At 38.7% G+C, this 26,312-nt stretch overlaps 1 protein-coding gene across 2 annotated transcripts in view; it reads left to right on the forward strand.

The window, feature by feature from the left end:
• The window catches only part of CD274 (CD274 molecule), a 69,630-nt gene that overhangs the window by 19,341 nt on the left and 23,977 nt on the right, over positions 1–26,312 (forward strand). For both annotated transcript variants that reach the window (XM_053700612.1, XM_053700611.1), the window contains exons 2-5: positions 6,705–6,775; positions 14,814–15,167; positions 18,458–18,748; positions 25,484–25,582. In XM_053700612.1, coding sequence (XP_053556587.1) covers positions 6,712–6,775; positions 14,814–15,167; positions 18,458–18,748; positions 25,484–25,582 — 808 coding nt within the window. In that variant the 5' untranslated portion in view covers positions 6,705–6,711. The remainder of the gene's footprint in view (positions 1–6,704; positions 6,776–14,813; positions 15,168–18,457; positions 18,749–25,483; positions 25,583–26,312) is intronic.

Consider the following 26,312-nt stretch of genomic DNA (forward strand, 5'->3'; position numbering starts at 1 on the left):
CCTTCCAAATATGAACACAGACCTTTATTGTACAAACATTTGTCCAGATATGTGTTTATATTTGGAAGCTGGAGGACATTGTTTTTCTATGATTGGGGCTTGGTAAGGCTCCTCCGTTACTTCAGAGACTGTGCTGTGTCCACACCTGTGTTTGTGCGCATGGTGAGGCATTGAACATTACTAAATGATCTATTTAGGGAAAATGCTGAAAGGGACATGCAAGACAAATTAAACTTCAGGTAGAACTTACGGTTTTGAGAGACTTTAGTTTACTTTTATACTCAAATTTGCATCATTCTCTTGGTATCCTTTGTTGAAAAGCATACACAGGGTCAGCAGGCAGCACCAGACGGGTCAGCTATCTCCCAGTAGTGCATTGCTGCTCTGGAACTGGCTTTAACTATGTGTTATCCACTTTGCAGGGATTAAAAAATAGCTATATTCAATTATTAGAGGAATAATAAAATACTTTACACATTAGAGCAATTTCTTGTTGCACTTTTATGTCCCCTTTATTGTAAACTTTCCCAGATCTAAGTTATGAATCACCTTTGTAGAGTAGAACAGTTTGATTGTACACATGACTCACATTGTACACACTCTGTATGACTTTATATTTGTACTCACTTTTTGGGATCTTGATTGACCTAACAACTCTGGGCTATTAATATTGCTGATATTTCATGCTACATTTAAAGATGTAGTTGCTTTGCAAAGTATGGCCAGTATAATTGCTCCTTTCCTCCTTGGAGAAGCACAGAAAGCTTATTAGGACCTAGAAGAGGAAGCTGCTGCAGATTACCCAAAATTAACGGCTGAATTTCTTGCCTGGTTGGGGGTGACAGCGACTGTTTTAGCTCAGCACTTCTATAAATGGCGATTTAATGAAGGAAAGACTCCCATGTCACAGATGTTTGATCAAATTAATCTGGCCCGGAAATGGCTTAAACCAGAGAGTCAAAGTCCTGTACAAATCGTGGAGACCCTGGTGCTACACAGATTTTTGAGAGAGCTTCTCCATGGTCTACGTGAGTGGGTCAGTCAAGGAAACCCCACAACTTATGATAGCATGGTAGCTCAAGTAGAACGATATCTGTCTGCAAAGGTCTTTAAAAAGTCTTCCCCTAAGGCGTTTGCTTTGATTCCGAGGCCAAGACCATGAAAGGGTGAGCCTGAAGCGGAGTCTGGATTGGTGACTAGAACAGACTCTAGGATCTACAGTGAAGCAGGATCGCTTTGGTGGAAATACTATAATCTACTTTGAGTGTGGCAGAAAAGAACATGTTAGGGAGAGGTGTCCTAACCTCGCAGAACCGTTACAGTGTGGACTAGTGGAAGATCCTATAAACTTTTATGGACTATTATGTTTAGCTGGACTGGTGGAAAGTTCAAATACCTATAGACTTACAGTCCTTATGAACAATCAAGAAGTAGGGGCACTAATTGACTCTGGTAGTGCCTTGACTTTGGTGGCAGGTGGCTTAATCAAGCCTGCTAATGTACAAAAACATAAAACAATGGGGGTGCTTTATATTCACAGGTGCACTGTACGATATCCAACTATCAGTGTAGAGGTTTTTGTGCAAGGAAGACTAGGAAAGATGTCAGCAGTCGTAGTACCTTGATTACCCTATCCCCTAGGCATAGGGAGAAACTTCCCTGACTTCAGCTCCCTGTTACAGTCACCAATACCTTCTAAACAGGAGGAACCTGTGGGTTATCAAGGAGGTACTGGTATTGATGAGATTTTTTCTTTCTTGTACGTTAATAAACCGAAAAGAGGTAAAACCAGATGGGAGTGCAGAGAGAGTAGGTTGAGATTTAATAAAGCTGTAAATGAAGTATTGTTAAATGGACGGAAAAAAACGGTCCACTAAAGGTGTGGCCACACAATATAACAAAGAGGATGTAGAGGTTATACAAAGAGAAGCTGACAAAGACCATGATTGTGAGGCTGGTGTTAGTGATCCAAGAATATTGGATACTTTCGATGGTAGTTTTTGGCGAGACCAGGCAAGTGATACATTGTTACAGAATGCTAGGAGCAGAGTGGTGGAGGTAAACAGTGTACCTGTAGAGGGTCACACAAAAAATACATATCCCTATTTTATCCTAAAAGAAATATCTCCTTTACAGGGTAACCTCAAATAATGGCCAAGAGATTTAAAAACTAGTTGTGCCTTCCTCCTATACCAGGAAGGTGCTTGAATTTTCCCACTCTCACCTCTTAGGGGGACACCTGGGGATGGAAAAAACTCAAGAACGGGTTCTCAAGAGATTCTTTTGGTCAGGCATATATGAGGAGATTAAAAGGTTTTGTGCCTCTTGTCCAGAGTTCCAATTGTCATCACCAAAGCCCAAGTTAAAGGCCCCACTCATATATCTCCCCATAATAGATGTGCCGTTTGAAAGGATTGGCATGGACCTAGTAGGCCCATTGGAAAAATCTGCTCAAGGTCACTAATACATTTTAGTGATACTCGATTATGCAACCTGGTATCCAGAGGCTATTCCTCTACGTAAGGCAAATGCCAAAACTACAGCAATGGAACTGGTTCAGGTTTTACCACAGCAAATACTTACAGACCAGGGTACGCCGTTTGTCTCACGTATTATGAAGGAGTTATGCCAGCTGTTTAACATACATCCCTTAAGAACTTCAATGTACTATCCCCAAACTGATGGACTAGTAGAAAGATTTAACCATACTCTAAAAGGGATGTTAAGAAAAGTGGTTAGCAGGGATGTAAGAGATTGGGACTTACTGCTTCCCTGCTTGTTATTTGCTGTTCAAGAGATTCCCCAAAGCTCCACAGGTTTTTCCCCGTTTGAGTTACTGTATGGGAGGCACCCCAGTGGTATTCTGGATATACTGAAAGAAACTTGGGAGGAACAAGTTGTCCCAGGAACTAATATGGTGCAACATGTGGAACAAATCCGAGAGGGTTTGGCTCGAATTGTTCCTCTTGTTCGCCAGCACCTGAAACAGGCTCAGGGTACCCAAAAACTGACCAGAATGCTAAAGTGAGACAGTTCAACAGGGGCAACCGGGTAATGGTTCTATTCCCAACTGCCGAAAGTAAGCTTCTGGCACATTGACAGGGGCCATATGAAATTTTAGATCAGATAAACCCAGTGAACTATAGAGTTTATCAGCCAGACCGCCATAAGAAGGAGGCAGTGCTTCATGTAAACCTCCTTAAGCCATGGAAGAATAGAGAGGCCTGTACAGTAGCAGTGGGGGACACACAGGCAGATTCTAAAACCCCAGAGCAATCAGTATCAGTTTCTGTAGAACTGACCCCTCAGCAAGCAGAAGAAGCTAGAAGCTTAGTTGAGAGGAATAGGGATGTTTTTTCCCCAATACCTAGTAGAACCCAAGAGATTACACATGACATTATCACAGAACCAGGAGTGACCCTTAGGGTTAAACCATACCTAATTCCTGAAGCAAAAAGACAAGCTGTAAGGGCTGAAGTTAAGAAAATGCTCAAGCTAAGGGTGATAGAAGAGTCTTAAAGTAATTGGTCTAGCCCAATTGTGCTAGTGCCTAAACCTGATGGGTCTATCAGGTTCTGTAACAACTTTAGGAAATTAAATGAGATCTCTAAGTTTGACACATATCTCATGGCCCGGGTCGATGAATTAGTAGAGAGACTAGCAAAGGCCAGATTTCTCTCTGTTTTGGACCTGACAAAGGGTTACTGGCAGATACCGTTAACAGAGCAGGCCAGAGAGAAAACTGCATTTGCTTTGCACGATGGGCTATTTCAATATAAAATAATGCCTTTTGGACTCCATGGAGCCCCAGCAACCTTTCAAAGGTTGATGGACAAGTTGCTTAGACCTCATGCCATGTATGCTGCTGCATATCTGGATGATGTAATCATTCATAGCACAGACTGGGATTCCCATCTAAAAAAAGTGCAGGCAGTGTTGGACACATTTAAAAATGCAGGGCTGACAACCAACCCTTCTAAATGTACTATCGGTCTGGCTGAGGCTAAATACTTGAGATATGTGGTTTGTAGAGGAATAGTAAAACCCCAACTTGACAAGATATAAGCAATACAGCACTGGCCAAGGCCACTGAGGAAGAAGAAGAGGTTCATTCCCCATTTTGCCACAAGGGCAGCTCCCTTCACCGATCTTACTAAAGCAAGGAGCCCAGACCCTGTAAGGTGAGACAGCAAGGCTGAAGAATATTTTGCTGATCTACGTGCAGCACTTTGTAGAGAGCCTGTTCTCGTGGCTCCTGACTTTAGTAAGGACTTTTTCCTCCAGACAGATGTATCTGGGGTTGGTTTAGGAGCCGTACTGTCTCAATATGTTGGTCATGAGGAACATCCTGTCCTCTATCTGAGCAGGAAACTGTTGCCCCAGGAACAGCGCTATGCTACGATAGAGGAGTGCTTAGCGATTAAGTGGGCTTTGGAAAAGCTCCGTTATTATCTATTGGGCAGGCGATTTACCCTTGTCATTGATCATGCCCCATTAAAGTGGATGCACACCGACAGGGACAAGAACTCAAGAATCACCAGGTGGTTCTTGTCCTTACAACGTTTTACTTTTGTAAAGGTTATGTGACAGGGTGCAGGACTATGTGTATATCAGTCAGAGGTTACAAAGAGCAATCTATCCTGGTTGTTAATTGGTTAATGTTTTTCTGTTAGCTAGTACACCTGTTCCTTGTTAATTAGGCCCAGGGCTATATCATATCTCTGAGAAAGCAGGTAGGGGTCTCAGTATCAGGCTGCATTGGGATGGTGCATGTGGAGACCTGTAAAGGACCTGTCTGCGTGGAAGTTAAAGGTCTGGTGAGAAAACTGTTTTGTTTTGTAAAAGCTGTGAATGTTTGTTTTTCACTGAGGCCAGAGTAGCTGGACCACTATTAGTAGTTAGGGAAACTACTGTTAGTCAGTCTCCTAACAGGAATAGGCCTTTTTGTTTTGTATTTTCTGTTGCTGCTGAAAAGCATTTTTCATTTAAAGGGGAAGTATACCCTGACTCTGGAGAAAGACTTTTATTAAAGACAAGTTTCATACAAAATACAGTTGCCTGACCGTATTTGCAGTGGCCTTTCCACAATACATATGTATGTATGTATGTATATATATATATATATATATATATATATATATATATATATATACACACACATACATACATATCCATATTTAGACATGTATATGAATGTATCTTTATGTTAAAGTCCTTTGCAGTCCTTTTTTTTTCTTACACCTGAGACCTTATATCTTTAAGCCCTTATAACTTTTTATTAGATAGAATTGTTAAAATTGTAACTGTGCTTTGTAATGCCTTTTTTTATTTGTTTTGTGACACTTTTTTGTTTTGCAAAACAGTTAACTAGAGTTCTAAGGATGTGTTAATCATTCTAGCGTAAATCGCGATTTCGCTCACGCGTTCGTGTTTACTTTCAGCTTGTAATACTAGCGGTAAACCTAATGCGTGGAAACAGCCACGATAAACCCTTTTTCGCTCGCACATAACTGTTAATGTGCCACTTGTAATCTAGCCCTTAGTGGAATAAAATCTTCCCCTGCAGTGACATTTTTCTGTAGGAGTGCTCATTTCTTCAGGAAGAGCAATGATATTAAAATATTCTTTTGATTTGTCCTTTCTTTTATGGGACTGAGATTCTTACTGTATTGCAGCAAAATTAACTGTGCCAGAAGATGACCGTTTAAAGAAATAAATATTAACATTCAAAAACACAGGTACGTTTAATTAAAAGCACAATAACTGCTCCTACTTACTATGATGAAACCTGCCTCTGTAATGTCCAGTTAAAGCTTTAAAGGGTCAGTCTACTCCAGAATTGTTGTTGTTTAAAAAGATAGATAATCCCTTTATTACCCATTCCGCAGTTTTGCATAACCAACAAAGTTACATTTATATTCTTTTTACCTCTGTGATTACCTTGTATCTAAGCCTCTGCAGACTGCCCCTTGTTTTAGTTCTTTTGACAGATATGCATTTTAGACAATCGATGCTGACTAGGTAACTCACAATCCACAGGAGCGAGCACAATGTTATCTATATGGCACACATGAACTAACGCTGTCTAAATGTAAAAGAAAAATGTCCAAATGCACTGAGATAAGAAGCGGTCTTCAATGGCTTAGGAATTAGCATATTAGCCTACCTAGGTTTATCTTTCAACAAAGAATACTAATAAAACAAAGCAAATTTGATGCTAAGGGGCCCATTTATCAAGCTCCGTAAGGAGTTTGTGGGCCCGTGTTTCTGGTGAGTCTTCAGTTATGAAGTAGGCGGACAGGAATCGCCCGAATTCAACCCAATCGAGTTGATTGACACCCCCTGCTGGCATCCCATTAGATGCGAGTCTGCATGGGGCGGCGTTGCACCAGCAGCTCACAAGAGCTGCTGGTGCAATGCTGAATACGGAGAGCGTATTGCTCTCTCCGCATTCAGCGATGTCTGTCGGACCTGATCCGCACTGTCGGATCAGGTCCGACAGACATTTGATAAATAGGCCTCTAAAAGTAAATTGGAAAATTGTTTAAAATTGGATGCCCTATCTGAATCATGAAAGTTTATTTTGACTAGACTGTCCCTTTAAGTTATGGTCTAATTATTTGTTACATTTTAGAACTTTTTGTGTCTTTCCTTATTTGGTTACAGTTGTATTAATGTTACTTTTATTATTTTTTTTGTTACAGAATACAGATGGGTGTATACAGAAGACTTGTATTTGCAATTACCTTTTTGAGTTGCTGTGGTATACTTAAAGGTATGGCTTTTTTCTGGACACATAACTCATCAACTCGTCAATTATAATTAAAATAAACCGACCATTTACAAGAAGTATTGTTTTATTTCTTTAACCCCTTGCTTGCTTGCATTGAGGGGGGTGAAGGGACATTAATCACTAAATAAATGATAGACAGAATGTTGTGTTTAACCCTTTTGCTGCTAAGCTATTTTTACACCCCAGATCTACAGTATACCATTATTATATTTATATTTCATGGCATGGGAGAAAGCTGCATCAAAAACTTTAAAAAAAAAAAAGTATATTTTTGCTCAAATTTTAGTAAATAATATTTAAAAAGCGATCACCTTATTAAATTGTGATCAAGGGTAGTTAAATAGTGGCCCATACAGGCTTTTGGGTATAATAATATAGATTAGAGAGTACAGAAATAAATGCACTTTTTTCTTGCAAGGTATTTACTCTTACCACAGTGATCACCTGACTATACAGACAAAATTAATATATTTTTTAAAGAGAGGGACTTCTAGTTCTCTAGACATACCAGATTTTTTTACTGCACATATAATGTCCCATTCCTAAGCAAACCCCATGTGTTTTATTTTGCTTTATTTTTAAGACATCATCTTTGTATATAATTTAAAAGAGCAGGTGATTATCTTTCAAATGAGGGGTCTTGTAAGTTTGCAGCTGAGATTGAGAGGTTTGAATAAACTCCCCCATTCAGCTTCCTTGCACCTACCTAAGCTTCCACTTTCTGCCCCCTTGGGACAACACATAGGGGGGTAGTTATCAAGCCGTCTACTTTTCTGGCTTCGCCGGCTCAATACGCCCGCCTAAGCTCGCCTCACATCGCTGCCGCGGACCTGAAAAAATACGCCTAAGTTATCAAATAAAGCTGTCAAAAAGCCGCGGGGCGATGAGCAGCGGACTGTGACAGTTATCACTCATCCGATCTCGCTGCCCTTCGGCTTTTTCCCAGCTTTATTGCTAGCCTGTTACTAAGCACTCACACTAAACTACACTGTTCTATCCCTATACCGGCGCCCCCGGAGCCTCCTGCAACTCAATAAAGTTACTAACCCCTAAACCGCCGCTCCTAGACCCTGCCGCAACTCTTATAAATGTATTAACCCCTAAACCGCCGCTCCTAGACCCTGCCGCAACTCTTATAAATGTATTAACCCCTAAACCGCCGCTCCTAGACCCTGCCGCAACTCTTATAAATGTATTAACCCCTAAACCTCCGCTCCCGGACACCGCTGCCACCTACAGTATACCTAGTAACCCCTATCCTGCCCACCCTACACCGTCGCCCTCTATTATAAAGTTATTAACCCCTATCCTGCTGATCCCGCACCTCTCCGCAACTAAATAAATAGTTTAACCCCTAAACCGCCGCTCCCTGAACCCGCCGCAACCTATATTAAACCTATTAACCCCTATCCTGCCCCCCCTACACCGTCGCCACCTATAATAAATTTAATAACCCCTAATCTGCCCCCCTTACACCGTCGCCACCTATAATAAATTTATTAACCCCTAATCTGCCCCCCACTACACCGCCGCCACTGTAATAAAATTATTAACCCCTAAACCTAAGTCTAACCCTAACCCTAACGCCCCCTAACTTAAATATTAATTAAATAAATCTAAATAAATTAACTCTTATTAACTAAATGAATCCTATTTAAAACTAAATACTTACCTTTAAAATAAACCCTAATATAGCTACAATATAAATAATAATTATATTCTAGCTATCTTAGGATTTATTTTTATTTTAAAGGTACCTTTCAATTTATTTTAACCAGGTACAATAGCTATTAAATAGTTATTAACTATTTAATAGCTTACCTAGCTAAAATAAAGAGAAATGTACCTGTAAAATAAATCCTAACCTAAGTTACAATTACACCTAACACTACACTATACTTTAATAAATTATTCCTATTTAAAACTAAATACTTACCTGTAAAATAAATCCTAAGATAGCTACAATATAATTAATAATTATATTATAGCTATCTTAGGATTTATATTTATTTTACAGGTAACTTTGTATTTATTTTAGCTAGTTAGAATAGTTATTAAATAGTTATTAACTATTTAATAACTACCTAGCTAAAAGAAATACAAAATTACCTGTAAAATAAATCCTAACTTAAGTTACAATTAAACCTAATACTACACTATCATTAAATTAATTAAATAAACTACCTACAAATAACTACAATTAAATACAATTACATAAACTAACTAAAGTACAAAAAATAAAAAAAGCTAAGTTACAAAAAATAAAAAAATAAGTTACAAACATGTTAAAAATATTACAACAATTTTAAGCTACTTACACCTAATCTAAGTCCCCTAATAAAATAACAAACCCCCCAAAATAAAAAAATGCCCTACCCTATTCTAAATTAAATAAAGTTCAAAGCTCTTTTACCTTACCAGCCCTTAAAAGGGCCATTTGTGGGGGCATGCCCCAAAGAAAACAGCTCTTTTGCCTGTAAAAGAAAAATACAACCCCCCCCAACATTAACACCCACATACCCCTAATCTAACCCAAACCCCCCTTACAAAAACCTAACACTAATCCCCTGAAGATCATCCTACCTTGTCTTCACTCAGCCGAGCAGCGATGGAACCGAAGTGGACATCCGGAGCGGAAGAAGTTAATCCTCCAAGCGGCGCTGAAGAAATCTTCCATCCGATGAAGTCATCATCCAGGCGGCGCTGAAGAAAAGTCTTCGATCCGGCCGATGTCATCTTCAAAGAGGCGCTGAAGAGGTCTTCTATCCGGGCGATGTCATCTTCCAAGCCGGGTCTTGAATCTTCCTTCCGCCGACGCGGAACCTCCTTCTTCACCGACGGACTACGACGAATGACGGCTCCTTTAAGGGACGTCATCCAAGATGGCGTCCCCTCAATTCCGATTGGCTGATAGGATTCTATCAGCCAATCGGAATTAAGGTAGGAAAAATCTGATTGGCTGATGGAATCAGCCAATCAGATTGAGCTCGCATTCTATTGGCTGTTCCGATCAGCCAATAGAATGCGAGCTCAATCTGATTGGCTGATTGGATCATCCAATCGGATTGAACTTGAATCTGATTGGCTGATTCCATCAGCCAATCAGAATCTTCCTACCTTAATTCCGATTGGCTGATAGAATCCTATCAGCCAATCGGAATTGAGGGGACGCCATCTTGGATGACGTCCCTTAAAGGAGCCGTCATTAGTCGTAGTCCGTCGGTGAAGAAGGAGGTTCCGCGTCGGCGGAAGGAAGATTCAAGACCCGGCTTGGAAGATGACTTCGCCCGGATAGAAGACCTCTTCAGCGCATCTTTGAAGATGACATCGGCCGGATCGAAGACTTTTCTTCAGCGCCGCCTGGATGATGACTTCATCGGATGGAAGATTTCTTCAGCGCCGCTTGGAGGATTAACTTCTTCCGCTCCGGATGTCCACTTCGGTTCCATCGCTGCTCGGCTGAGTGAAGACAAGGTAGGATGATCTTCAGGGGATTAGTGTTAGGTTTTTGTAAGGGGGGTTTGGGTTAGATTAGGGGTATGTGGGTGGTGGGTTTTAATGTTGGGGGGGGTTGTATTTTTCTTTTACAGGCAAAAGAGCTGTCTTCTTTGGGGCATGCCCCCACAAATGGCCCTTTTAAGGGCTGGTAAGGTAAAAGAGCTTTGAACTTTATTTAATTTAGAATAGGGTAGGGCATTTTTTTATTTTGGGGGGGTTTGTTATTTTATTAGGGGGCTTAGATTAGGTGTAAGTAGCTTAAAATTGTTGTAATATTTTTAACATGTTTGTAACTTATTTTTTTATTTTTTGTAACTTAGCTTTTTTTATTTTTTGTACTTTAGTTAGTTTATGTAATTGTATTTAATTGTAGTTATTTGTAGGTAGTTTATTTAATTAATTTAATGATAGTGTAGTATTAGGTTTAATTGTAACTTAAGTTAGGATTTATTTTACAGGTAATTTTGTATTTCTTTTAGCTAGGTAGTTATTAAATAGTTAATAACTATTTAATAACTATTCTAACTAGCTAAAATAAATACAAAGTTACCTGTAAAATAAATATAAATCCCAAGATAGCTATAATATAATTATTAATTATATTGTAGCTATCTTAGGATTTATTTTACAGGTAAGTATTTAGTTTTAAATAGGAATAATTTATTAAAGTATAGTGTAGTGTTAGGTGTAATTGTAACTTAGGTTAGGATTTATTTTACAGGTACATTTCTCTTATTTTAGCTAGGTAAGCTATTAAATAGTTAATAACTATTTAATAGTTATTGTACATGGTTAAAATAAATTGAAAGGTACCTGTAAAATAAATATAAATCCTAAGATAGCTAGAATATAATTATTATTTATATTGTAGCTATATTAGGGTTTATTTTAAAGGTAAGTATTTAGTTTTAAATAGGATTCATTTAGTTAATAAGAGTTAATTTATTTAGATTTATTTAATTAATATTTAAGTTAGGGGGGCGTTAGGGTTAGGGTTAGACTTAGGTTTAGGGGTTAATAATTTTATTACAGTGGCGGCGGCGTAGTGGGGGGCAGGATAGGGGTTAATAAATTTATTATAGGTGGCGACGGTGTAGGGGGGGCAGATTAGGGGTTATTAAATTTATTATAGGTGGCGACGGTGTAGGGGGGGCAGGATAGGGGTTAATACATTTAATATAGGTTGCGGCGGGTTCAGGGAGCGGCGGTTTAGGGGTTAATACATTTATTATAGTTGCGGTGGGCTCCGGGAGCGGCGGTTTAGGGGTTAATATGTATAGAGTAGCTTGCGGTGGGCTCCGGGAGCGGCGGTTTAGGGGGTAATAACTTTATTTAGTTGCGGCGGTGTAGGGGGCACAGATTAGTGGTGTTTAGACTTGGGGTACATGTTAGGGTGTTAGGTGTAGACAGCTCCCATAGAAATCAATGGGATGTCTGTCAGCAGCGAACTTGTACTTTCGCTATGGTCAGACTCCCATTGATTCCTATGGGATCCGCCGCCTCCAGGGGTGGCGGATTGAAAACCAGGTACGCTGGGCCGTAAAAGTGCCGAGCGTACCTGCTAGTTTTTTGATAACTAGCAAAAGTAGGGAGAATGTGCCGCACTTGTGTGCGGAACATCTGGAGTGACGTAAGAATCGATCTGTGTCGGACTGAGTCCGGCGGATCGATGCTTACGTCACAAAATTCTACTTTTGCCGGTCTCGAGCCTTTGATAACTAAGGCGTATCAGCCTCGCCACAAATACGCTGCGGAATTCCAGCGTATTTGAGGTTGACGGCTTGATAACTAGGCCCCCATGTGTGTGTGTATGATGACGCCCACTAGGCCACCAACGATCCCCGACCTGTAGTGCAGGGGATCGCCGAACAGGACTCATCATCCACCCACAAGTTGCAATGCTTTAAGAAGTGGTTAAAGCAAAAAACACACCAATATATTGTTAAAATTGTGTTAGTTCACATAAGTCTGATATTCAGTAACACGGTTTATTTATTCTTTTGTTGTTTTAAGTATTGGATACATTTCCTATCTACACAATGTTGATAGCAGTGTTATACTTTACATATACTTGAATAGGTTTTACAGAGTAATATGCTTGCTCAATGAGGTTAAGCAAAGTGAGCTAATAAGCATCATAGCTACAGTAAAAAGGTTGGTGCCCAAAGCTGCGCTATTATTTATACATTGGGAAAGGTCATCTATATTTTGAGAGACTTCTCATGTATTGTATTTTTTTGACGGCTCTCTTTGTTCCCATGATATGAGTTGGATGTTACCTGTAAAGATAATAATGCTCTGTTTGGTATACTGCATGTATAACTTTTTGTATCATAATAAAAAAAAATCTCACTAATTCAAAATAATTTCAAAATAAAATTATGTTAGTTGAAAAAATAAGTGTAAAGTTTTAGTGTCAATAAAGCACTGGGATCTGCCATGTTGTAACCCAAGTTTCTTTCTCTGGTAATTAGGGACAGCTATAAATGAGTGTAGCAGGAAAGTCAAAATTAAACTTGTATGATTCAGATAGAGCATTTCGTTTTAAGATACTTTTAAATTCACTTATATTTTTAAATGTGCTTCGTTCTCTCAGTATCCCTTGCTGAAAAAGAATATGCACATATTATACACCAGTGGGAGCTGCTGCTAATTGGTGCCTGCACACATTTGTCTCTTGTGATTGGCTAACTAGATGTATTCAACTTCCTGTCAGTAGTGCAGTGCTGTTCCTTCAGCAATGGATAACAAGAGAATTAAGCAAATTTGATAATAGAAGTAAATTGCAAAGTTGTTAAAAAATTGTATGTTCTATCTGAATCATAAAAGAATAGTTTTGGGTTTACTATCCCTTTAAGTCTGTAGTCTGCACCTCCATTTTTAACATCATTTGGAAAATCACATTTTCAGAATGAAATCACAGGGAAAGAGGATAAAATAAATAATTCAAAAATATGCGTGCACTTGACACCTGGATAATTTTTATAAAATAAATAATGAAAGTATATTGCAAACTTTTTATTACAATCTCAAAGTGTTTAATGTCCCTTTTAAGATGGGTATATAAGAACCTTCTTTTTCTGTGTATAAATACTATAATTTTATAATCAATCAACTGTACTTACTAAAGCATCGTGTTTTTGTGAGTCTTTTTCATAGTTTCTAGTTCTCACCAGAATAGCTATTCTTTGTCCTAAACTAACGTTTGATAGCCTCTGAATAATAAAATAATAGACTCATGGAGTCAGACAGAGGCAGGGATAGGCAAGGTGTCCGTACACGGGCACTGGTGTCCGTGGCTAGCCCTTGCAGTGTCCGCCACAACCTTAGTATATCTTTCCTTTCTGATTAAATAATAGGACTAAAAAAATTATGTAGTGTGAATAAAGTTAGTGGTTTTTCAAGAGACTGCTATTTTGCTAATTTTGGGTGATAGGTTATGGAATAAATAAAGCCTGAGTGAAATACTGGATGTGTATCTGCATCTGTATAATAACCCCCAGCTCTATACAAAGACACACAAAAGACACTGTGACTTGGGTATAGCCAGACAAGGGCTAGTTATAGGATCAGTGGTATCTGCATCAGTATAATAACACCCAGCACTATATAATGTCACAGTAGTGACACTGGCACATGGGTATAGCCAGAGGATGGCTGGTTATAGGATCAGTGGTATCTGCATCAGTATAATAACACCCAGCACTATATAATGACACAGTAGTGACACTGGCACATGGGTATAGACAGACAAGGGCTGGTTATAGGATCAGTGGTATCTGCATCAGTATAATAACACCCAGCACTATATAATGACACAGTAGTGACACTGGCACTTGGGTATAGCCAGAGGAGGGCTGGTTATAGGGTCAGTGGTATCTGCATCAGTATAATAACACCCAGCACTATATAATGACACAGTAGTGACACTGGCACATGGGTATAGACAGACAAGGGCTGGTTATAGGATCAGTGGTATCTGCATCAGTATAATAACACCCAGCACTATATAATGACACAGTAGTGACACTGGCACTTGGGTATAGCCAGAGGATGGCTGGTTATAGGATCAGTGGTATCTGCATCAGTATAATAACACCAAGCACTATATAATGACACAGTAGTGACAATGGCACATGGGTATAGCCAGAGGAGGGCTGGTTATAGGATCAGTGGTATCTTCATCAGTATAATAATAACCAGCACTATATAATGACACAGTAGTGACACTGGCACATGGGTATAGTCAGAGGATGGCTGGTTATAGGATCAGTGGTATCTGCATCAGTATAATAACACCAAGCACTATAAAATAATGTTTTTAATTTCAAATGTACCTTGGTGTCCTTCACTAAGGTCTGTACTTTGGAAAATGTCCGCCACAGCCTTTGTCTGTGCATGTCCCTGGACAGAGGTCAGTTTGTCTTCTGGCTCATATAGCATCAACGTATCTTGATTTTAAAAAATATGATGATTTATTAAAATAACAAACCTAACTAATAACATTTATTTTATTCCACAGCACTTTTTACTATACAGACTAACCAGTCTTATTACACTGCACAGTATGGGGGTGAAGCCAAACTAGAGTGCCATTTCCAAGTGAAAAATGACATGCAAATAAAAAATTTGAAGGTCTACTGGGAACACATTTCACCAGAAGGAGTTAAGAGGGAAGTACTCACATTTGATAATGTTGCTGAAATCCCACAAAGCCATGAATATAGAGGGCGTGTGAAAATATTAAAAGATGAACTGTATAAGGGGCATGCTATATTGCATATCAGCAATGTAAAGGTGACTGACCAAGGTCATTATCTGTGCCTTATATCATCTTCAGGAGCTGACTACAAATATATCACTCTGGACGTGCAAGGTAACTTTTTGTATTATTTAAATAGAGACAATGCATTTTAGGTTGCCAGGGAGCTCTAGAAAATAGCAACCAAATGTTATTCCTAATTTACCATAAATATAAGATCTGGAAGAAGACTTCACTGTCAAGTGGAGTGGGTACATATCCTATGCTACTGCCAGTGGCCAAAAACTCAGTCCTGGGGGCTCACCATCACTCACACAGCTGTATTTGCAATGATTGACTCAGGCAGCTGAGCACAGACTAGCTTGGGAGCAAAGCCCAATAGGAGGAAAATTACATAATATCAAACACAGGATAGCAAACACTCAATTCGATGCACACAAGCTAAATGCAAGTGAAGAGTTTGTTACTAAATATATATATATATATATATATATATATAAAAATATATATATATATATATATATATATATAAATTATACAAAAGTGTTCCAGTATATACATCTTCTTTTGTGTTATGTGTAATTGTATATATATATATATATATATATATATATATCCTTCTCAACGACACACTCAGTGTAAAAATAGCTTTCCTGGAGCATCTCAGTCCCTGTTATTGCAACTGAAACAAACAATCAACTATGGGCGGCAAGGCACGGTCAAAAAATCTCCGGGATAATGTTGTGAACAGGCACAAGTCAGGAGATGGATACATGAAAATATCAAAGGCGTTATCAATGCCTAGAAGCACAGTGATGTCTATTATTAAGAAGTGGAAGGTATTTGGTACAACACAGACCCTCTCTGGATCAGGACGTCGCTCCAAACTGGATGAAGGAGCCAGTAAGAAACTGATCAGAGAGGCTACCAAGAGGCCCACAGCAACTCTGAAGCAGTTGCATGAATTTATGACTAAGAGTGGTCATTGTGTGCATGTGACAACAATATCACAAATTCTCCACAAATGTGGCTTGTATGGGAGGGTTGCAAGAAAAAAAAGCTACTCCTCAAGAAAGGCCACATGCAGTCAAGACTGGGCTTTGCAATAACACACCTAGGAGATTCTGAGGCCACATGGAAAAAGGTGTTATGGTCAGATGAGACTAAAATTTAATTATTTTGCCAAAACCAAACGATATGTCTGGAGGAAATCCAATACAGCTCACCATCCAAATAACACCATACCTACAGTAAAGCATGGAGGTGGTAATATCCTGTTATGGGGGTGTTTTTCTGCAGCAGGCACTGGAGCACTTATCAGGATAGAAGGAATAATGGATAGGGATAAATTCCGTCAAATTCTTGAGGAAAATCTGCTGCCCTCTGCCAGGAAGTTGTCTATGAGAAGATGGTTTACCTTCCAACATGACAATGACCCAAAGCACACAGCAAAAATTAACACACAGTGGTTGAAGGAGAAAAAGGTTAATGTTCTTGCATGGCCTAGTCAGAGCCCAGACTTAAACCCCATTGAATATCTGTGGCATGACTTGAAGACTGCTGTCCACAAAAGGTCACCATCAAATGTAAGGGAACTGGAGCAGTTCTGCAAAGAAGAGCGGGCAAATATTGCACAGTCTAGATGTGCAAAGTTAGTAGAGACATATCCCAACAGACTAAAGGTTGTAATTAAAGCAAAATATGGTTCAACAAAAAACTGACACAAGGGGTGATTCTTTTTGCAACTCAGTTATTCTGTTTTTGAATTGTCTTTATTTTTGTCTGACATGTTGGTGTTATATCTTTCACTTGGATTTTATAAGTTGCACTGAGTAATTACAACTGGATAAACAAAAAAATTAAATCACATATTAAAATGCTCCTGATTCCTTATCACACCAGCCTCTGTTCTCAGCATGTGAGCATTGTAAGCAGCCCTGACACAGATGGACAGGTTCAAGTAGCCAGGTGGAGTGACAATAAGTTAGAGCTAAGGAGGCCGAATGATCAAGGGCTGAATGGCCCTGAATACCACTGGTTCCACGCGAGCCTTCAGGCTCCCCAGAAACAGGAGTTAAGAAGCAGTGGTCTTAAGACCGCTGCTCCTTAAAGGGACAGTAAACCTACAAAATAATGTTAGATCATTCTGCACATAGTGCAGAATTATATAACATTAGCTTAGCGCAAACTTTATAACTGACAGGATTTCAGAGATATTTTTTTCCAACCTTGCTTTTTCATGATCCCCGCTCCTCGCTCTACTGAGCGGGTCTTAATGAGCATAAGCGCGTCGCGGGCATGCTGTCTAGTCACAGCCGGCCCGATCGCGCCATTAAACTGAATGTAGCTCGCTCCCGCTCTGGGAAATCCTGTCAGTTATAAAGTTTGCTCTAAGTTAATGTTATATAATGCCTCACTATGGGGCCTATCTATCAAGCTCCGAATGGAGCTTGATGCCCCGTGTTTCTGGCGAGCCGTATTCAGTGAGGTCTGGCGGACCTGATCCGCACTGTCGGATCAGGTCCGCCAGACTTTCTTAAATAGGGGCCTATGTGCAAAATTATATAACATTATTTCGTAGGTTTACTGGCCCTTTAACTCATCCGCCACCTCTGAAGTGGCGGACAGCAATTAGCTTGTTTGGCCACGAATCTGCAGGGGGCGGCATTGCACAAGAAGTTCACCAGAACTGCTTACGCAATGTTGAATGCCGACGGCATATGCTGTCGGCATTTAGCAATGTTGAGCGGACATGATTTTCTACAGCGAATCATGTCTGCCCGCCATTTGCTAATTCGGCCCCTAGGGCTTAAGGCTGACACATGCAAGCTTGCTGTAAGAAGCATTAGTCACTAGACCGCTGTTTCTTACATTCTCCACCACCTCTGAGTTGGCAGATAGAAATCATCTGAACATGTTAGTTTGGTGTGATTGACAGACCCTTCTCATGTGGGATTGGTTCCGTGAGGGAAAGGGGCAGCATTACACACACACACACACTTGTGTGTACAACTTTGTTACACACTTGTGTGTGTAATGATACACAAGGAAGCGAACATACAGTGGCCACTGCCCATATGCTGCAAAGCCAGATGGACAGGTTCTCAAGTTGAGAACCTTGTCTACATCAGCCTTAGTACATGGATCCCTTAGTGTTTAAGAGAATCCCTCTTTGTATGGATTTTAGACATCTTTTTAAGACTTATGTTTAATTTCTAAAACATAAGTTTTTGTAAGTGTTTGACACTTATTTATATTTTAAAAAGAACCTCTAAATCTAGATATGTAATTTTTATTTGATTGTATAAAAAAATTAAAAATAAAGCAAAATCATATTGGTTTCTAAAAGTACTCATTGAAATGGATAGTTCAAACTATGTTTCCTTTTCTCTGCTTTTTTTTAGCACCTTACAAGCAAATAAACACAAGTATTGCAGATGTTATCACAGATTCAGGAGAAATGGCTAAAGAAATTACTTGCAAGTCAATGGGATATCCACAGGCTGAGGTTCTATGGCTAAATGGTAGTCATAAATTAAATGCAGTTGCCAAAACTACAGACGAGCTGACTTCTGATAACATGATTATTGTTACAAGTTCAGTCACTGTCCATCCTGAGGCTACTGATACCCTCACATGCGGATTTTGGAATGAAGCATTTGGAGAAATCAAAAAAGAGAATATCACCCTGAGAGGTACTTTTTTATCTATTATTTTACAGTTTGATAAACAGTTGCACAATGTCAATAACCCTATAAAGTGTAAGATTACTAACTTTATAAACTGATGTAGCATTATCTGCATAAAATATAGTTTAAACAGCACACACCAGGCTATTGATATTAGGTATGTGCATTTGGATCCTTCCTGAGTTGGGATCTTTTACAGGAATCAATCCGGCTATGAAAATTTCCGAATGGAGTGAGTGGCTTCTTACTTCCACACTCTGGTCCTCTCTAATTGATAATAGTAACTTAGATTTTTGATGAATTGTCTGCTCAAATCAACATCTAGAAAAAGTCACCTGTTCATCAGCAATAAAGCTGCATAAAGAGCACACCTCGAACCTTGATGATTTCTGCTTAATATAGTATAATGAGGAAATTAATTTTTCCTAATGAATGTTATATTCCATTTAAACAAACATGATGAATTGTTTGCGAGAAAAGAGAAATGTTAGGAAACATCGCTAGAGCGCAGTCTGTCCAATTTTTACTTTTATTACAAGTGGAAATGTTAGCGCTCAAGTGAAAGCCTCTGGCACCCAAGAATATGGAGGTTGGATAGCGCGGCTGTGCTAAATCCCTCATTTAATAGACTTCTATGGGGCAAGCTATAAAACTCAGGTCTGGCTTTCGCTTGAGTGCTAACCTGATGGTGCATTAAGCCAAGGGTGCATTAAAAAAAATAAAAGAATTATTTATGTTCTTTGCAAAATATTTTTTAAATAGATAGCTAGATAAATGTTTTTTTATTAATAAAAGTGTTTTAACAGTGATTTGAATGAGTGGTATATGATTGGAAATTGCGTGTGTGTTTGTGTATAAATAAATATATATATATACAGTTGTATGCAAAAGTTTAGGTACCCCTGACAATTTCCATGATTTTCATTTATAAATAATAGGGTGTTTGGATCAGCAATTTTGATCTATCAAATAACTGAAGGACACAGTAATATTTCAGTAGGGAAATGAGGTTTATTGAATTAACAGAAAATGTGCAATATGCATCAAAATGAAATTAGACAGGTGCATACATTTGGGCACCCCAACAGAAATATTGCATCAATATTTAGTAGAGCCTCCTTTAGCAGAAATAAAAGCCTCTAGACGCTTCCTATAGCCTGTAATGAGTGTCTGGATTCTGGATTAAGGTATTTTGGACCATTCCTCCTTGCAAAACATCTCCAGTTCAGTTAGGTTTGATGGTTGCCGAGCATGGACAGCCCGCTTCAAATCAACCCAGAGATTTTCAATGATATTCAGGTCTGGGGACTGGGATGACCATTCCAGAACATTGTACTTGTTCCTCTGCATAAATGCCAGAGTAGATTTTGAGCAGTGTTTTGGGTTGTTGTCTTGTTGAAATATCCAGCCCTGGCGTAACTTCAACTTTGTGACTGATTCCTCAACATTCTCAAGTATCTGCTGATATTGAGTGGAATCCATGCGACCCTCAACTGTAACAAAATTCCCAGTACCGACACTGGCCACACAGCCCCACAGCATGATGGAACAACCACCAAATTTTACTGTGGGTAGCAAGCGTTTGTCTTGGAACGCTGTGTTCTTTTGCTGCCATGCATAACGCCCCTTGTTATGACCAAATAACTCAATCTTTGTTTCATCAGTCCACAGCACCTTCTTCCAGAATGAAACTGGCTTGTCCAAATATGCGTTTGCATACCTCAAGCAACTCTGTTTGTGGTGTGTGTACAGAAAAGCCTTCTTCCGCATCACTCTCCCATACAGCTTCTCCTTGTGCAAAGTGCACTGAATTGTTGAACGATGGACAGTGACACCATCTGCAGCAGGATGATGTTGTAGGTCTTTGGAGGTGGTCTGTGGGATGTTTTTGACTGTTCTCACCATCCTTTGCCTTTGCTCACCAATATTTTACTTGGCCTGCCACTTCTGGCCTTAACAAGATTTGTGCCTGTGGTCTTCCATTTCCTCACTATGTTCCTCACAGTGGACACTGACAGTTTAAATCTCTGTGCTAGCTTTTTGTAGCCTTCCCCTAAACCATAATGTTGAACAATCTTTGTTTTCAGGTCATTTGAGAGTTGTTTTGAGGCCCCCATGTTGCCACTCTTCAGAGGAGAGTCAAAGAGAACAACAACTTGCAATTGGCCACCTTAAATATCTTTTCTCATGATAGGATGCACCTGTCTATGAAGTTCAAGGTTTAATGGGCTCACCAAACCAATTTTGTGTTCCAATTAATCAGTGCTAGGTAGTTACAGGTATTCAAATCAGCAAAATGACAAGGGTGCCCAAATTTATGCACCTGTTTAATTTCGTTTGGATGCATATTGCACATTTTCTGTTAATCCAATAAACCTCATTTTACTACTGAAATATTACTGTGTCCTTCAGTTATTTGATAGATCAAAATGAAATTGCTGATCCAAACACCCTATTATTTATAAATGAAATTGTCAGGGGTGCCTAAACATTTTCATACAACTGTATATGTGTGTGCGCGTTTGTGTATTTGTACGTGTGTATATATGTGTATCTATATGTGTGTACATATGCTCAAGTTCTACACATAACTCACCATATATGAGTGATGTTGGCATGGTCAGAGCATAAAAATATTGTCTGTGCGAACATTCTCTGCTAAAACTATTGTATTACTGACATATAATACCAGATTGTGCAGTAATCTAGACCACTGTAGTGCAGTGATAATTCTCTAAATTCTCAGCAAATAGCACTCTATCATTTCAATAGCTTGTAGCTAATTCTTTGTGAAACTTTGTGGGGGTTGGAAAAGCAGTCACTTATGTAATTGAACGTAGCAGCACATCGAAACTGAAGTTACTTTTGATTTTCATTTTCAAATAAACAAGTATTTTATGGGTCATAAAAGTACATTTTATTATTGTGTTTAACTCCTGCAAGGTGATTGAGTACAACATAATTGTAAAAAGAGCATACAACTAAAGAAGATTTGCTCACCCCTTGGTTAGGGGGTTAATAATAGCTGTCCTTTGTGGATATCAGTAAAGATAATGTATTGCTATTAGATAAAACACATTCACACTATGGGGTAGATTTATCATAGTCCGAGCGGACATGATACAATGTAGTGTATCATGTCCGCTGCACATCAATAAATGCTGCCGGCATACGCTGCCGGCATTTATTATTGCACCAGCAGTTCTTGTGAACTGCTGGTGCAGTGCCGCCCCCTGCAGATTCGTGGCCAATCGGCTGCTAGCAGGGGGTGTCAATCAATCCGATCGTATTTGATCGGGTTGATTTCTGTCCGTGGCCTCAGAGCAGGTGGACAAGTTATGGAACAGCAGTCTTTAGACCGCGGCTTCATAACTTCTGTTTCCGGTGAGCCTGAAAGCTAGCGCAGACACAGGGGCATCAAGCTCCACACGGAGCTTGATAAATCAGCCCCTATATCTTTATTGAAACATAAAACCATTCATACCAGCAACGTGATTAAAAGCACTTGAACCTGAGTAGCCACCAAAATTACTACTGCTAAATACTGCAGCAGACAGAGAATAGAGACTAAGCCCCTTCAATCCGGGAGCTATATTCATTTTAACAATTCAACAAATGACTGAGCTGCTGAATATGAGCGAAAATAATAACGATATAGGCAAAATAAAGCGATCAGGCAAGCTATTTAAAATAGGAGAGACAAGGCTTCTCCAGGTGATCCCTGATGTATGTTTCACAAGAGGGGGACCTAGCTGATAACATCTGGAGACCCAATGCAAGAGGCATATGTGCATTGTCACCAATCACTAGCTAGCTCCAAGTAGTGCATTGCTGCTCCTGAGCCTACCTATTTGTTAGAGGGTGTCATTTTGGACTAGTAATTCAAGCTTATCATATGTCAAACCCCCGCAAGGTTAAACATATAGTACATACTGAATAAAGCCTTTACAGTTATACACACACACACACACAGGGGTCTATTTATGTAGGTGTGAACAGACATGATCTGCTATAGCGAATCATGTCCGCCGCACATCGATAAATGCCGACAGCATACGCTGTCGGCTTTTATCATTGCACCAGCAGTTCTTGTGAACTGCTTGGGCAATACCGCCCCCTGCAGATTTGCGGCCAATCAGCCGCTAGCAGGAGGTGTCAATTAACCCGATCGTATTCGATCGGGCTGATTGCTGTCCGCCACCTCAGAGGTAGCGGACGAGTTAAGGAGAATCGGTCTTAGGACCACTGCTTCTTAACTTCCACTTCGAAACTGAAGCGAAGAGAGTCGGAAGCAGCATCCGCTGCTTCATAAATAGACCCCACATAGTGTATATGTGTGTGTATGTGTGTATATATAGGTAAGTAGAAAAGAAAGTCCAGTGGCGGTATCCAAGTATAATTAAAAGGCAAACTTTTATTCGAAAAAAGTTTAAAAACAAATGGTTTCAAAGTAGTGCAATGTTAGACGGTGTGCCCCAGTCTAACGCGTTTCAGACGTTCTGGCCATACTCATAGACTGCTGGGGTACACCGTAATTACAGGTCTTATATACAGGTGCATAGTATAAAATTAATCAATCAACCAATTAAAAACAAGAATTACTAACAAGCACTTAGGTTGTACTTAACTCTATCATGTCGATCATTAGAAACTGTGCTGTGAAAACAGCGGTGGCAAATTGACGTTTTAGAACTAAGCCACTGATAACCACTTGTTTAATATGTATATAACTAAATTATGTAACCCTTGAAAGTCTAAATGATGTGCTGTTTCTTTAGTCATGACCCTTTTTGGACTATAATGTAATTATAATTTCAACACCAAAATATGTATTTGTTCAATAACGTATACACTATTGATTTTATAATCATAACATTGTATTATTGGTGTGAATATTATGTTTATGATCATGCTTGTGCTAAAGTACTAAACTATGTAAATATACATGTGTGTAGATATGTGAACAAATTTGTTGTCTACTTTTATATTTTTGGATTAGTCTAATCTGGATAGAATATTATCTGTCTAACTTGTCAATTGTGAAAAGGACAAGCAAGCCAAGAATATTTACAATAAGACTAATGTATATTTTCAACAAGACAAATAAATATTCATACAGCTCTCAGAGATGTCTCCTTTTGTATCCTATTTTATTGCCAGAAATTAACCAGATCAAACCTGGAATTAAAGCCTAGAGGCATTTTTGTTTTCAAACACCAAATCCAATACACCTCCCCATTACTTAGGACTTGGTCTAAATCACCTCCTCTAGCTGACAATGATACTTTTTCTGCAATTGTCCACTTAAGGGTATCAGTATTCCTTGTATGTTTTTCAATGAAGTGTTTAGTAATAGGTAACAGTTTGTCTTCTCGTTTTTTGCTTGATTCAGTGTCTACTGTTATACTGGAAATATGCTCCCTTATGCGTGATCTGGTTTCTCTTAAGGTTTTTCCTATGTATTGTAAATTACACTGTGTGCATTCTATAAGATATACCACTCCCTTGGTCCTGCAGTTTACACAAGTGTTTATTTCATAAGTTTTGCCTGTGACAAAAGATGTAAAAGTTTTGCCTTTTAAAGCTACATTTGTGTAGCCCCTTTACTTCTAGCCAAGAAGATTGTTTAGTTATTTTGTTGGGTACAGACGGAGAAACAATGTTCCCTAGTGTTCTACCTCTACGATAAGTAAATTTAACTCGTTTTTGTAAGTTGGTATCAAAACAATCCTCTGCAGTAAGCATTGGTAAATGTTTCTTAATGATGTCACATACTTTGTAGAATTGATTTGAATATTGTGTAATGAATTGTATATTATAATCTTCGCTTTGTGTGGATTCTCCTATTATATTTGTCTTGTCCTGTAATAATGTCTCTCTATCTAATTCTGACCCAGATAGTTTGGCATTTTTGATAACTTTGTTGTTATAACCTCTCTCTCTAAGATCTTTGTCTAATTTTGTAGCTTCCTCTTCATAGATCTTGTGTATATATATATATATATATATATATATATATATATATATATATATATATAATTTATATACACACACTTACACTTTTTAGCCCTTCCCAATAAAATACCTTGAAACATGTACCCAACGCTACAGAATTTTGCAGCACTATACAAGTTCTTCACTTAGAGAAAAATGTTCTTTTTTAAAATTTTAAATAAATATTTCTCTATACATCAGTGTATATTCATAAAGATATGTAGGTATAGATTCAGAAAAATATACAGATATATAGAGAAATATATATTTAACAATAAAAAGAATATTTCCTTCTAAGTGAAGAACATAGGAATGGGAAGTATTGCTTACGCTCCTTATGCTTTAGCGCAGTTGTCTAGCAGAGTGTTGGGTTAGCTTGCAAGCAATAACTGAAAATGCTTTCTCCAGTGCACTCCATAGAAGTCTATGGGTGAAGAAGTTAGTGTGGTCACAATATCCTAAGTCCTAAAGTTAGCGCACCTGAGTCTTTCACTCGCACGCTAACTTTTACTTATAACTTGTAATAGTCACGCAATAAGCTAAAAAAACAAACAAACTAGAGCACCAATTGTAATCTGGGCCCATGTTGGTAAAATGCTGACTAGGTGGCACCCTGTATATGATATAAATTAAGTTGCATGAATTTGCTTAAAAAACTTAAACAAACAGTACAAATTTGAGCATGTTTTATGCCTTTATTAACATTGTTTTACATTTTCTGCATTTTTTTTTCTATTTTTGATACAGGTGTAATTGACCAGAGAACACAGAGAACTCACATGTTGATGCTAATTCCTATTACTTTATTAATTATGTTAATATTCATTGTGTCATTGAAATTACTGGGTAAGCTTGTTCACTTTATATTTACTGTATATATTACTTGAAGAGTAAGCAGTGAAAAAATTGGCCAAAATCCTACTTGTGATCTGATTTTCCGTACATGAATGCAAAAACAGGATGAGAATAATAGATTTTGTATGGTACATGCACGCTCTTGAGCATACCTAAGTATGCTCAAATGGAAAGGACCTAAGTTTTAACAAAGGATACCAAGGAAAAGAGTTGGAACATTTTGTTTAAAAGACCACTAAATACAGCAGAATTAAATAATTGACAAATACACAATAAAAAGGCAATGCAAAAGCACTTACTTTACATTTGATATGAGCAGTTGAATATTTTCTGGCAAATTTCAAGGTTAATCCAGATTTCCTCCCTGTAACAAATAGCAAACCGCTATCCAGTTCGAGCAATCATCTTCTCAATGTCACGTGAAGTGCTGTTTTGAATGTCACAAACTGGAATCAATGGCTGAGAGGCTCAGTTCACCACAAGGCCTTACCGATGCACTGAATATTAACACAATGTTTCAACAGAGGTCGGGGTAAGAGAGCAATGAGACTAAACTTAGTAACAGAACTCTCTCTAGTACTTTAATCAGCTCCTACAAAACAAACAACAACCTGGTACAAGAAAGTAGCTGTAAGTTTATAAATTCAAATATCAAAGAAAGACATACTTTGGTATACGTTTATTCCTCCTATCCAAACAAATGCAAGTTGCATAAATTACT

Source organism: Bombina bombina, chromosome 2, assembly GCF_027579735.1.
Source record: "Bombina bombina isolate aBomBom1 chromosome 2, aBomBom1.pri, whole genome shotgun sequence".
In the NCBI taxonomy this organism is placed as follows: domain Eukaryota; kingdom Metazoa; phylum Chordata; class Amphibia; order Anura; family Bombinatoridae; genus Bombina; species Bombina bombina.